This window comes from Aethina tumida, chromosome 3 (assembly GCF_024364675.1).
Source record: "Aethina tumida isolate Nest 87 chromosome 3, icAetTumi1.1, whole genome shotgun sequence".
In the NCBI taxonomy this organism is placed as follows: domain Eukaryota; kingdom Metazoa; phylum Arthropoda; class Insecta; order Coleoptera; family Nitidulidae; genus Aethina; species Aethina tumida.
The window spans coordinates 13,625,000-13,640,324 of record NC_065437.1 but is presented as its reverse complement, the minus strand read 5'-3'; the positions used below and the strand labels follow the sequence as shown (position 1 = coordinate 13,640,324).

The window sequence follows — 15,325 nt, the reverse complement described above, 5'->3', positions numbered from 1 at the left end:
ACTAAGGCATAGATATTTTGTCTTGCCCATCCCAATCTCCAGACATTAACCCAATAAAAATATGAGAGATAACGTTTATAACCAAACTGAAGATAAAAATTTTACAAATTCTAATGAACTGATTTTGAAGCTTAATACAAATATTTGTATATTCGGAAAATGTCTGCTACGGAGAAAGACCAAAATTTTGAAACAAAAAGGATACCATACAAAATATAACTTTTAAGTAACACAGTTTTAATCATTATAAATTACTTTCAAAATTAAAGATGCTTTGTTACCATGTTCAGCTCAATTCTGAAAAATATATATAACATTTTATAGAATAAGAATAATGACTACTTATAATATTATATGAAATAACAAGAGTAAATTAATATTATTTTAACAGTTCACATTAAATTAGAGTTATAGTTAAAATAATTAACTTTTTAGAATGTTGCTATAACACTACTGTATATTATTAATTTATATACATTTTATCGATTGCATCCATAAATTAATTAGTTGTTATTATTGTTATCACAAACATAAGTTATTGTTATTATATTGTTTAATTTATACCACCAGTTCTTCTTATCTTTTCAATGTTTCAGATCCTACAACGCCGATATGAAACAGTTACAAACTGCCAAATCTACATGAGCAATTGGAATGTTGCAAATTCGCTACTACCTAAACGTTCGACCACCAGGCCGCAAAAAGCATTGAGTTATCGCGTACCTCATTAAACCGCACCCCGGACAAAACCGAGACCAGTTCAAAATGTATCACAACAGAAAAATACTGCTGACGTTGTTAGGCGTGTGTTCGATGTTCATAATATTTGCGCACGTGGTGTCGAACAACGGCGTCCCGGTCATCAGAGAGATGCAACAGTCGGGCAGGAACCTGGCCAGCCTGGACTCCAACACGCTGCCCATCGTCCAGGACGACGGCACGGACGTGAAAACGGAGAAGGCCCCGGACGATGCGGCGAACGTTGAGAAACGGGTCGAGAGGACGATGTACGACCGAGTGTTGGACGTGGTGAAGTGCATGGACAGGCCGATGGTGCCGAAGACGCAGCAGCGTGGCGACTATTGGGTGCTCTACAATTACATCACGGCGAATAGACGGTTCAGGTGCCACGAAAGTGTCACGTACACCACACACGCGGACTATTCCTTCATGGATAACATAGTGCCATTGTTGGAGAGGTGGCGCGGCCCGATCAGCATTGCCATCCATGCGCCCGGTACCGATTTCGAGAACACCATCGAATCCATCGGTTACCTGAGAGACTGCACCGATCCCCTGGTCAAGGAGTTCGTCACTTTTCACGTGTATTTTAGCACCAAACACGTGCCCAAAGTGGTTAGTAAATATTAATTGCCACAAGACTCGTTTAATCCAACCAATTTGTTGGTCATAATTGCTTTATGGTTCGTAAATAAACCATAAGTCATGATATTCTACATTTGAACCTAATAACTGTGGTTCTAAATTTTTTTGGACCAATATTGATTTTCGAATTATTCAAGTTGTACCGTGTGCCTTTGTGATTTGAATTAAATTAATTTAAAAATCAATTGAATCACTGAATTCTAGTTCGAAATGGAAATTCCACTTGGATATTTGTACTGTTATTCATTTGCGTTAAAAATTCCGGCTCGTATGTTTAACGTTGTGTAAACAACATATTTTACGGTATTTTCATGTTGAATGGAAAATACATAAAAAACTGAGTAATTATATGTAGTTTTTTAACCGATATCGTATGTATCGAACGGGATGTAGTCGTGGGATTTTATATTAGCGTTTTCGAGAGGAAACAATCACGAACGGAAATAAATATTTATGCAGTCTTTAATAAAAGTTATATTATAAATTGTATGACGTTAATGATCTGCAATTACTTTTTAATACTCTGTTTTAAAACAAATTATGTCTCATTTTCTTTCTAATGAAAAACGATACATATAAATATGTGGGTCATATAATTAAGTAGGTAATTATTGTGTAAAACTAAAAAAAAATAAATATAGTTGCTTAATTTAACATGCGGGTCCACATCACTGAAAATAACTAAACAAGATTAAAGAAATTTACATGTTTTTTGTAATTAGGACAATTATGTAATTATAATTATATTTAAACAATTCTATTTTTATATACGGGGTGATTCACTTAAAATTTGTCATTAAATGTTTTGTTTCTTAATTTGGGTGATATCGACTTTATTTTCGGTGAATCAGTAATTGAAAATAAAATGGCTATGCCATTATTATGTTCCAAAAATTTTGACAGATTAATTGTTCAATTAAAATGTTTATAAAATCAAATATTAAAACTAGAAAGTTAATTTTTGGCATACACGTTAACTAAGGATCATTATAAAAGGAGTCATTAGTACTGCCAAACTTTACAATTATTTACATTTAATTTGTACATCTTAAAACATCAATAAATTATTTTCAATGGAACATCATGTATGTTTAGCATAATGCTTTCAATTATACTGATAATATGCCATAGATGGAATTTCTTTTGTATCTGATTTTATGTTATGAATACTTATACCAATTGATAGGTTTTTTGATATTCCATTAAATTATGCTAAAACAATAATGATGTTCAATTGAAAATAACAAAGTTCGTGAAGTTTTAAGATGCACAATTTTAAATAAAAAACAAAAAGTATAAGATTTGGTAATAATAATGACTCATTATGAGATGATCGTTGGTTAATGTATATCCCAAAAATTAACTTCATAGCATCAAAATTGGTGATTTTATAGACATTTTAGTCAGACCATCAATCAGTTAAAATTTTTGAAAAAAAATTAATAATCCTAAAACTACTGGGTATAAGTATAGGTCAAGGTATAGCCATTTTATTTGCATTTACATGTAAAACTAAAAATTCCAAAAATATAACAGGGTGTTTCATTGAAAATAATAAAGTTGATGTCAATTTCAGCCAAACCGGAAATGAAATTTTTTCCAAATAAATTAAAAAAGTAGTTTAAATCAAATTAAATTGCTCTAATAATTTCACATCAATACCTGGATCAATTTTTTTTATTATTCACTTCAATTCACTGGTCAATTTTCGAGTAGGATTTGAACATTACTTTTTAATAAATATTTATTACTGAACTTTATTTACTATTCAAATGTGTAATTTTGCTAAAAACGTTAAATTTTAAGGTACCAAAACATGAGAAAGTACTGAACGAGCCGTACAACTGTTCGATACCGCCGCCGTACGCGAACGTCTCCTCCGATCAGATGTACAAGACGCAGAAGAATCTCCTCTACCCGGTGAACGTCGGCAGGAACGTGGCGCGGGAAATGGCCCAAACCCACTTCATCCTCCCGTCCGACATTGAACTGTATCCTAGTCCTAATTTAATCACTAAGTTCCTAACCATGGTGGCCGAGAACAAGGGCCCGTTGCTCGGCAAGAACCCCAAGGTTTATCCGCTGCATCTGTTCGAAGTCAGTGCCAATCAACAGGTAAACAATTCGCATCCCTTTGTTGTTTTAGTTTTTTTATAACTATTGTGCTTTAGATCCCCGAGAGCAAGACGCAGCTGAAGGAGATGCTGGGGAACGGTACTGCGATACCGTTCCACAAGAACCTGTGCCCGAGCTGCCACAACATCCCGAAAGCGAAAGAGTGGCAGAACGCGGACGAAACGGTGGGACTGCACGTGTTCCACGTGGGCAAAAGGAACGGGAAGTTCATCCATTGGGAACCTATATTCATCGGGACCCACAGCGATCCTCTCTACGACGAGAGGTTGAGTTGGGAGGGCAAGAGCGACAAAATGACCCAGGTATAAAAAACGATTTCCAGTCTATATACAATAAATTAATTTCTAATTGTTGTTTTTAAACTAATAATCAGTTTATTAGTTATTGTTATTTTACGTGTCCATTGTCATAAAATGTGAGATAAGTCATGGTTTGTTGCATATGTCCCGTAATCAATTACCTTTAATTTTTAATGACATGCAATTAGTTACTAATAATACAGAGTTATCGATCACATTAAGTGTCACCTACGTGAGATTTAACATTTGCTTTGGTACATTTTTAAGATTATAATAAATGGTCTTAAAATTAAAGTTTTCTCAGTATAATTTTTGTCGTTTACATAATATTTAATTCCTCATAATTATATGTTTCCATAGACTAAGCACATATTGTATAGTATTAATCTATAATATTAATGTTAACAAATATAAAACAATTACAAGACAATGAGAGAGATTAAGTTTCCTAATACCATTTCCATTTAAATGTTTGTGTAATGGATATCTTATCTTTAGACAAATTTCAGCAGAAAATGGTTCTAAATCAACGTGTTTGTTTCAGGGTTACGCACTGTGCGTGATGGATTATGATTTTCTGATATTGGACAACGCATTCCTGGTCCACAAACCGGGAATAAAGTTGTATAAAAAGGATTCGCGTCGCGCCACGCTCTCCGCAAAAACCAATCAGTTGATCAAAAAGATCATCTACCCCGAACTAAAGGTCCTCTATGGCATAAAGAAAGGCTGTGCTGTGTAAATTATTATGAATTTTTAGCCATATTATAGTAAATCAGTGTACTATTTGTGCAGTAATTTTAAGGGTTTTCTGTTAAATAAGAATGTGATTTATTTTAATAATTTATTAGCACCGTACCACCGAAATTACACTACACGACTTGTTCAGTTGTTTCAAGAATTTGTATACATAGCTTTAATGTTTTATACAGTAAGGTATAATTTTTGCCAAACAACTAGAAAATAATGAACGATATATTTTACGATTGAATCGCTTGCTTAGACTGTGACTTGACTTGAGACTCGTATATATATATACTTTAGACTACCAATTATAATATTTTTATTATTTAAAAGCAACTGCATATTAATACAATATGTATTTTGTTGATTTGCTCATTTATGAACCCGCAGCGTAAGATGTGATTAAGTTTATTACCTATATAATGTTAAATTATATTGTAAAGTCATGCTTATGTGTTAAGAGATTCTTATGGGTAATTCTAAAGTAAAGTACCTATAGATGTATTTGTTTTGCCATAATATATAGACACTATTGTATTGATGTGTAATCATATATTTTCTATTGGAGATTATCAAGAATCTAACATGTACAAATTATACTTAAAGATTGTTTAAAATTTAGACAACCACCAAAGGTTTTTTACTGTTATCGTTTGGCTGTACACTGGAATTGACGCTAAATTTTAAACACCTTTTTTTAGTATTATTTTTTGATCAATTTCTGATAGATTTACAATTTTAATCCTAATATTTACGACTGGTTTAAAAGTCTGGATTATTTATTTACAGAAATTATAGATATTTTTGTTTGCTCACAATTTTACTTCAAAAAGTAAAATCCCAACGTACTTAGAAGAACATATTTAGTATTAAGATGTATTATTTATTGTATTTTTTGTTTTATTTTTGCTGTATTAGCATTGATTGTGCCTTACCAAGTCAATCTGGTGATGAAGATATATAAACAATACTTTTATACAACTATATTAAACTAAAGTTTCAAATAAAAACTAAGTACTTAATCTGTTTTTTGTTTTTTTTTCCTGTGTATTATTTTCATTGAAATTAAATAAATTCTGTAACAAAATAACTGTTAACTTTGACAGGTACATTTGTAAATACATTAGTGCAATTTGTAACAGTAAAACACAAATTAAATTAGTGATGAGTCAATAAATAACAAAGCAAACTTAAACCAAAATCTATATAAATGCTAAGCCCATTTATTAGAGTTACACATATAGAGATGTGAAGACACAAAACTGTCAAAATATCCAATTAATATAAAAGTTAAATTCTAGAAAAAAAATTATGTAACCACTATCGGAACGGTGAATCTCGATTGGATGGTGGAATAGTCCTTGAGAGTAGATTCTGATGGCTGCTGTAAAGATGCGTCTTCATTTTAGTGCCGGAGATCAACGAAAACTGACTACGAAATGAGGTATTATTTGCAATTTTCCGTCGTCGTCGCTGTTCTAGTCATTCAAGGTAAGTTTTTCCTTAATTACAATTTTATAATATAATTAATTATATTTAATTAAATACCCAGTAAATTTTTAATTAACGCGAAGCGTGTTCAGACTAATGAAAAATATAACAATATGTTGCTTTATTGATTATTTTTTTGCTTCCGTAACACTGTAGTAAAAAAATCGATGGTAAAATTGTGCCATTCCATGAATGTTTGCTTAGGTACGACATGTATTGTAGTAAGTTTATTTGAACAAGAAATTACTGTTAATGAATTCCAATGTTAGAAATTCTCAGTTTGTTGTTAAACCGTTGTTTCAGAGAATACACATGTTTCATTTATTTTATTACAGTTTTTTTAATCTGCTACGTTAGACAGTATATTTTTAATATTTTTAATTTTTGAAGAGAAATTTGTACTTCTAAATATTGATGTAATAAATTAAAGATTGCGCAAAGTAAAACCGGTTTGAAGATTGTTTAATTTGAAAATTTTTGTCAATTTTTTTTAATATACTACTACTATTTTTTTAAAATACTATAATAAATATAATTTATTTATATATATACGGGTGATGAGGTCAGACTTTTTATATAAATCTTATAAAATATATACAATGGTAGGCATTTTGTAACCATCACGTATCTGCATTGTAATTTATTTTGACAAACGCTTTAAATAATTCAATACAATCGCCTTGTGATTCACAAACAAAAGAAATAAATTATTCACATTAAACGAAAAATTCTGTGCATCATAAAAAGATGTACCCATAATTTTTTAAATTAAAGGGAAAGTTTTTTGAATGCCATTAAACAAAAATCAATTCTAAAGTTAAATATTGTTTTTAAGTATCAAAACCACACTACACATGAGTTAAAAATATTAAAATTTAAACCTTGAATAAAATTATGTTAAAAAAACTTGTTTGGAATTAAAACAATTATCGTGAAACAATAAGGATCTTCCCCAGCTAACAAAGTTGCTTAAACTATGTCGAGGTATTTTGTTTTAAACATTTAATGACGTTAACAGACAAACTAGTAATAAATCAAATAGTCGACCTTTTTTTAACATCCAGTATATTGAAGTAGTTTCCATTATCTACTGATCATGTCAAGTATTCTTTGATCACCTTGACATTATGGCTAGTTATTCCACAAATTTGTTTGAACCAACTGTTCAGGATACAAATTCGTCTTCTGGTTGTTGCTCAATGTCCATTAAACACATTGCATTAACATACTCTCACTTTCTAATCGTATTTATGTGGACACTGTCTATATCTAATCAGTTTAATTATTAGAAGAAATATGGAAGATGAATTCAAGGTTTCTTGTTTAATGTAATATTAAAATCTTCGACGCTTGTTCCAATAGCAATAAATGTTACGGGCACGAAGCAAATTAAATAACCGTCCAACTAAGAAAGTGAAAGCTGCAAAAGGTTATGTTCATTGAACATTCATCATTAAAGAAAATATAATTATATTGTCATAAAGATGCTAATTTATTATTGACAAAGTGATTTAATTTTAGTATTTTCACAAAGATACCAAAGTAATAATTATGTAAGCCAACCAAATTTCGTGAGAGAAGCTCCACAAGTAAGCAAATTCGCTGGAAGCTGTCCAGAGAAGGATGGTCGTTACCCTACATCAACATGCGACGGGTAAAATAACCATATTGTTAATAGAACTATCATTGATTGCAATTATTGTGTTTGACAGGTACATCGAATGTAAAGATGGTGTACCAGAAGAGAAACTGTGTCCAGATGGTTTGCTCTTCAACCCAGCTACCGGACCACAAGCTTTCCCTTGTCAATACCCAATCGACGTAGACTGTTCTGGAAGAACACAAACTCGTAAGTGTTCGTATTTTCACCACTTGTCCTTGTTATTGATCAATTAACTTGTATAACAGAACCAGCTCAGGCAACAGAAGAATGCCCTCATCAATTCGGTTACTATAAAATGGGCGACGCCAACAGCTGCGGCCAGTTCAAAAACTGCGTTGACGGTCGAGGCTTCATCTTCGACTGTCCCGAAGGTCTCGCCTTCAACGAGGAAACGTACAGGTGCGACTGGCCCGACCAGGTGAAATCCTGCGATCCCGAAGCTTACTTGGGATTCAGTTGTCCCCCGGCACCGAAGAGCTTCTTCGGCCAGGAGGAATACCGCTTCTTCCGCTCGCCGAGCGATTGCCAGAGGTATTTCGTTTGCGTGGAAGGCAGACCACGTCTCTACAACTGCGGCGAGGGAAGAGCGTTCAACGATTTGACCAACGAATGCGACGGCATCGAGAATGTAACGGGTTGTGTCGGCGCTAATTATAACAGCAATTTTAAGACTACCCCAGTACAGCTTAACAATAATAACTATAGGAGGTTTTAATATTGTGTCATACAAAATAAATTACTGAAAAAATTACTGTTTTATTTATTTATACTATACTGAGCACGGCGTTCCAATTTATTTTATTTTCAGTAGTGGCCATTATTATAGAAAATTAATTAAAATATACAAAAAATCTGAGCTGTATTGTTTGTTATAGTTGTCTACTACGCAACAGGTCAATCTAATTTTATTCTTTAAAAACATAAATTGATAACACTAGGGAACTTGATATTTGGTTTTGGTAAAAAACTGTAATTTAATGCCAAAATAGAGTGGAATGTGACCTTCCTATCAACGAATATTTGCTGTTGAGGCGGGAAAGCTGGTTTACTGTCATCAGGAAGCCTGAATTGTTAACATTGTCTAATCCTCACTCACTATGTTTTGAAAGCTAACCTCGTGGAAATGGGACTTGAAATTAATTCAAAGATTATAAGAAGATGGTTAGTGTATGGTGGACGGGTTAGTTTGCCACCAGACTTACAAGAAAAACCATGGTTTCAGCTAAAAATGGAATAGTCTGAATTTTGATTTATTTAGGATCACAGAACTTTTTAGTAACGAGTCTAAATTTAATTAAAAAATGATGGTTCAGTTCATGTTAAACATCCTACAGGGACAATAATACATAACAAGTTTGTGATACCCACAATAAGAAATGGTGGCAGTTCAATTCTTTTATGGATATTCTTCAATTCTCTTGGCGAAGGGCCTCTTAGACTGATTTATGTACAAGGAAATTCAAACAACAATTTGCTTCCATAAATTAATGGAGGATATAATGTTCTTAATAAATGTGTTTAAACTTGAAAATGATCCCATACACAAATCTAAAATTGTTACGGATTCGTTAAAACACCAAAGCATCGATGTTTTATCTCACCCGTCCTAATTTCCAGATGTCCTATGGAACATTTTTGCAAATTTAAATTAATATTACAATTTAAGAAGCTTGAAAGAACTTATCGTATCGGAAAATGGTCGAGTTTATACCACGGTGATGGGCCAAAGTTATAAAACAAAAAGAATATTATACAGTTAATATTAATGTTTAAATATCACAGATTTAATCATTAAAAATCCTTTTCAAAATTAATGTTGCTATATTTATGTTCACTTCAATTTAGAAAAATTTCTGTAACATTTTAGAATAAGAATATAGTAGTTTATGTAATACTGTATAAAAAAATAATAGTAACTAATAATATTTTAACAGTTCTTATTAAATAAAAAAGTTGTTTAAAACATTTAACATTTTAAAAAGTTGTTATAACAATGACTACTACTGTAAGTAATTCCAGACAAGACAGAGCAGATGAAACTCTGGATTGGGTGTACAGAAACTCAATTTATCTATAACGTATTATTAATCGTTGTTCAATATATTTTTATTTAAATTTATTTTGTCAAACTTACTTTAAGCACATTTTTACGTCGATTATTAGACTCTAGAAATAATATATTTAGCTTTTTTATTTTAGCTAAAAACCGTAGTTGTAAAAGAAAAAAATGTGTGAATCGTCATATTATACACATCTACGGATAATCTATTGAAACAATATTAAAACTATTAAAAATAAATCCAAATATTTGTTTACAGAATACAAGTTGCGCCCTCTATGTTTTAAAAACGATAATATTAAGTCACCAAAAATATTTTTTTAACGGTTAATTAACATTTCATAAAGAGTTCAAATAATTTCTAATTTTAGTATTTGCAATTTAAATAGATACATTCATTGACTATTTACTAATGATATAATAAATACTGCCCTTAATTGTAGAATTGATCTACATATTAAATATGTAATAGAATTAAAATATACAATAAAGAAAAGAATAAACTTGTAAATTAACGTTACATGTTATATAATGATAAACTTGATATTACTTATAAATATTAATTAAAAACTAGTTATGTGTAGTAAAAACTCCTATTATAAAAATTATGCACATTGGGTTGCATAACTTAGGATAAAAAAGAAAAAGATACATTCTGAAATAATTTCCAAACTACAGTACGTGGATTTTATAGAAATAATATTTAAAACAATATTTACCTTAAAATTGTATTTAATTTTTTAGAAAAAAATATTTACCTACTTAACATTTTTAAATTTTAATTTATTTTTTTCTTAGTTTGATGAGTTTAAAACTAAATTAATTTTAGGAACTTTTTTTGCATTTAAAAAGATTATTTAATGCCTTATTAATATATTTAATATTATATTATTGATATATTTAAATTATCATACTATTAGAAAATATACACATTGTTGGTCGAATTATTTATTATCAAAACATAATTATTTTATTGAAATTTCTACTGATTCTCTACTTTAGATATTCAGTTTATTAAGAAAACCTGAACTAAAACTTTGAAACTACCAGTGAGTAATTTTTAAGAATATTTAATTTACTTTAAAATAGTTGAAGCATATTTTCGAGAGGTTTAAAGTGATAAATCATTTGGAATATAAATTTTATGCAATAATTTATACAAATATAGATTTAATAAATATTTTGATTTGTAGTTTTTAACTAGAACTTGATATGAATTTTTTGTATTAAAAATTTAATGATTAACGTATTAGATTATAAAAAATGTCATTTTTATAAAAAATTTTATAAATAATTTTGTATTATATATATACTAATATAATTAATTATTAAAATGTTTCATTGAAATCAGTTGGCAAATATACTACCAAAATTTACTTCAGCATGTGAATTGTTAATACCGCATTTTAACAATCAAAAACTTATTAGAATTTGTAAATTATTTTTACAATGAAAGTTGAAGTTATCTAGGTTATTAATAGATTTCCTTGATCATAGATTGACATTAAAGACACCTAATTAAAAAGTACAACCATCTATAAAATGTTTATGTATGTAGTAAATTTATAAAACCGAACGAAAACACGTCAGAGTTGATATTTGTCGAAAATCGCAACAGTTGGTGTGCATCGCAGCAAACAGAGCCGCCGAGTCGTTGACCGACGTAACCGAAGGGCCCCAGGTATAAAATTCGAACGGCCCGCCAAACGAACACGGGCCAGCTGCATTTGCCGGGCGCTCCGCATATGGGGGCCACGCGCAAGTCTACACCCAATCACCGACACCCGGCCTCAGTCCGACTTGGCGAGGCGGCGCCCCACATTGTCCACATCGCATCCCGGTCGCCCGGTTTTCTAGTGTGCCGTACGATTTGACACCAGTCACCCTTCAAAAAGTGCGGGATGGACGCGACGGAGGCCTGGAGGAGTTACGCAACGATTTGCAGGCTCTGTCTGCAAAAGGACGGGTTCATGCTCGGCATTTTCAATCACATACAGGGAAGGGACAGGAGCATTTACAAGAAGATCATGGATTGCACCGCACTGCAAGTAAGTTCACGTCATATGTGCGTTATCGGTACCATTTCCCGTTTCGCTAGCGATAACTGCCCACAAATTTCGATTGCACGCACGCACAAAACACGGTTCACGAACTCCAGCAATGGGGTGGAGAATTGGGGCCGTGCTGTTTTGACCGCTGGGGCTTGTCCATTGTTTAAAACAATCGGACCGTTTTTATTGGTTTTGTTGAGCTAATAATGGGATCGTTATTTGACAGATTTTGACACATTTTTGAGGTTAAGTTTCCCGCTACCTTCAAATTTATTCTTCCTTTTATCAAATTGGGGACTATTCTAATTGTCTTTGTAATATTTTTAATATTATTTTAATATTGTATATTGTCCTTTACGAACATTAAAATTAAATTGAGGGCAATTTTATTGGTTTGAGAATTTTAGGTTATAAGTTTTTTGCTCAGTGTCAGTTATTGTTTATCATTAACTTATTATTTATTTTATTATTGGAAACCAATTATATCTGAAATAAAAACATTTTTTAAATATTAGACAATAAAAGTTTTTATTTAATTTAATAAAATTGATTTTAAATGAAATATTCATTGAATCAATTTTGCTAATGGTGATATTGATTTACATCATTTAATGAAATTTTTACATACCCACAAGTAAATATCATCCTTATGGAGGAAATAAATGCATATTAAGATTTTGCTCCTCATTAATTATTAATTCATTATTTATAGTTTTATTAAAATCTAAAAATATGAAGTAAGTATCCACATCTAACGTCTAGATTAAAGACATTCCAAAATTAAATTGTCTTTTGCTTACAATTTTTTGATAGAAAAGACTTTTAAATTCTTTCTAAAGTTTTCTTTTTTGTCTAAATTATAATATTATTACTACAAATGTTAATAAAGGTGGTTTTTTAAAATATATTCAACAGAAATATATTTGATAGAAGAGAATTTTTTTAATCTTTCTTTTAGTTTTGATTTCTGTTTATTTTTCAATTAAAAACATAAAATTATTACTGAAAATGTTAATAAAGGTATTTTTTTTTTAAATATGAAGAGTTATTTGGGAATATCCTTCTAATAGAAATTAAAAATTTCTTGTACAGATTCAAAAAAAATAAAATTCGAAGTATAACACTCATATTTGTTTCTAACTCAAAAAATGAACATTGAAACAATTTTAATAATTAAAAAAATTATTGAAAAATAAATAAATTTGATCAATTATTCATAGTCATAGAAAAAAAAGAAAAAAGGGATAATCTTTGAGACATTGTTTAAATAAAAAAAAATGTGCTTGTTATACTTATATATAACATAGGTATTATTTATTTTAATGGATAATGTGTATATGTGCATCAATAATCAAATTGAATGACTTTTTTATTGTTTAAACTTTTTCATTGATAATTCACCGATAAAACCGATTATTCCCATTTCGATGACACATAAAGATAAACGTGTGCTAATTGATAATGAAAAATATAAACAAAGCAACAGATGAGCAACCGAATTTTAACATCCTTTATAATGTTTTAGGTGTCTTACGGAGATGGTTTACCGAACGTGATTTGCCACCGTTGCCTTTACAAAATTGAGTTCTGTCTCGAGTTCCGACAGCAATGCCTAATGTCTGATGCCACCCTGCGTCAGATAAACGGCGTGAGCCGGGAAAACGGTACCGCTCTGCCGCTTTACGAACAGCTGGCCAACGGCAACGACGAGAACGTGGTGATGGTCGTCGATCCGACCGCCATGGACTACGATTCGGAGTACGAGACCGAGAACGAGAGGCAGAGCGACAACGAGAACGTGGAGAACAACGAGGGCTTCGAGTGCAGGAACGTCATCATGTGCAAGTTTTGCGATCACGCCTTCACCGACAAGACGGAGTGCGAGGAGCACGAGGTGACGGCCCACGACAACAAGGTGCCCTACTGTTGCACCGATTGCAGCATGGACTTCTCGGATCGGCTGCAATACACTGCGCATCTGAAGAGCGTCCATCAGAACGACAAGCCGTACAATTGTCCACAGTGTCACAGGACTTTCGCCAGGAGGTCTGACCTGAGGAAGCACACTGTCGTTCACACGGGAATCAAACCGTTCACGTGCACCATTTGCTTCAAATCGTTCTCGAGGAACACGAACTTATCAAAACACATGCGGATCCACTCCGGACAGAAGCCGTTCGTTTGTCCGAAGTGTCCGAAGACGTTCATTTCCAAGGGAGATCTGACCAGACACGCGATTATACATTCGGGTCAGAAACCTTTCAGTTGTAATTATTGTAGTTTGAGTTTTGGTAGGAAGGACAAGTTGTTGAGACATGAAAAGAAGCATTTCGTTCAGGAGAATTCCGACAAGACTCAAGAGTTGAACAAGATGCGAGAAAATTTGGGCATGGGTGAATTCGACTACGACGTCCCGAAGACTGACATTAACGAACCCATTGAAGAACAACCAGAAGGTGACAATTCTGAAAACATGGTGATACAACTGGATCCGTTCAACCACAACAACTTCAACGACACACCACAAAGGGAACAAAACGATGACAGTGAACCGGTCGACAATGACGTCGATTATCCTCCGGTTCCGGATCACATGAACGACAGTATTGAGGAATCCGATTTTCCACATGTGCCTGAACACGTAACCGGCGACAATTTAGACGGCCCGTCCAACAGTCCCCTGTCGAAAAATTTCGCCTGCACCACCTGCAACAAGAAATTCCTCACGTCGCACAACCTACTCTACCACCAAGCCTCCCACACCGGAAACAGACCGTTCGCTTGCAACACATGTAACAAGAGTTTCATCAGGAAGAGGGAGCTGGACAGACACATGACCACTCACACGGGCATGAAACCGTTCAAATGCGACAAGTGCAACAAGAGTTTCGGCAGGAAGGATAAGTTGGTCAGACATGCGCGAATCCACGACATAAACAGGGAACACAATTGTGACACGTGCGGGGCCTTATTCACTCGCAAAGACGCTTTGATTGCCCACATGAAGACCCATATTAAAGATGAAGATGACATGTGATTGCTGTTCTGATGCCGTTTGCACAATTGTTTAACCACTCTTGGTTATTGTTTATTGTATAGAGTATTTAAAAATAAGATGTTGTTCTGTAAAATTAAATATTTTTTGTACATGCATATTTATTGTCTAGTTTTAATAGATACCTGTATGTTTTTTTTGGAATTTTGTATAAAAATAAATCTGAAATGTGTTCAGGACCTTTTATTTTGTTTATTGTTTTATTTCATTGTTTTAAACCTCAAAATATTCCCAATGTACTTTCACAAAATTAAACAAAGTACCCAATTTTAATGGGTCACTTTAAATTAAATTAAAAATGAGACATACAGACATAACAGCCGAAACAGAAATATTAAGTTCATTGTTATTAATAAAATAAATAATGTGCAGAAATTGTGCAAGAATATTATGGAAACATTTGGGAAGGTTATCGATATCATAGCACTGATTTTACAGTCG

At 32.3% G+C, this 15,325-nt stretch overlaps 3 protein-coding genes across 4 annotated transcripts in view; all 3 read left to right on the top strand.

Moving 5' to 3' along the window:
* The window catches only part of LOC109604398 (beta-1,4-glucuronyltransferase 1), a 33,040-nt gene extending 27,453 nt beyond the window's left edge, over window positions 1-5,587 (top strand). For both annotated transcript variants that reach the window (XM_049964523.1, XM_049964524.1), the window contains exons 3-6: window positions 597-1,356; window positions 3,193-3,501; window positions 3,558-3,824; window positions 4,366-5,587. In XM_049964523.1, coding sequence (XP_049820480.1) covers window positions 766-1,356; window positions 3,193-3,501; window positions 3,558-3,824; window positions 4,366-4,563 — 1,365 coding nt within the window. In that variant the 5' untranslated portion in view covers window positions 597-765 and the 3' untranslated portion in view covers window positions 4,564-5,587. The remainder of the gene's footprint in view (window positions 1-596; window positions 1,357-3,192; window positions 3,502-3,557; window positions 3,825-4,365) is intronic.
* Window positions 5,588-5,872: 285 nt separating this feature from the next.
* On the top strand, window positions 5,873-8,548 carry LOC109603583 (protein obstructor-E). Its single transcript, XM_020020068.2, has 4 exons — window positions 5,873-6,056; window positions 7,578-7,710; window positions 7,769-7,905; window positions 7,965-8,548. Exons 1-4 carry the CDS (start codon window positions 6,005-6,007, stop codon window positions 8,432-8,434), a joined length of 792 nt encoding a protein of 263 aa, XP_019875627.2. The 5' UTR covers window positions 5,873-6,004; the 3' UTR covers window positions 8,435-8,548.
* Window positions 8,549-11,351: 2,803 nt separating this feature from the next.
* LOC109603578 (gastrula zinc finger protein XlCGF57.1) lies at window positions 11,352-15,070 on the top strand. Its single transcript, XM_020020064.2, has 2 exons — window positions 11,352-11,826; window positions 13,355-15,070. The coding sequence occupies exons 1-2, from the start codon at window positions 11,680-11,682 to the stop codon at window positions 14,864-14,866; spliced, it is 1,659 nt and encodes a 552-aa protein (XP_019875623.1). The 5' UTR covers window positions 11,352-11,679; the 3' UTR covers window positions 14,867-15,070.
* The last annotated feature ends 255 nt before the right edge of the window (window positions 15,071-15,325 follow it).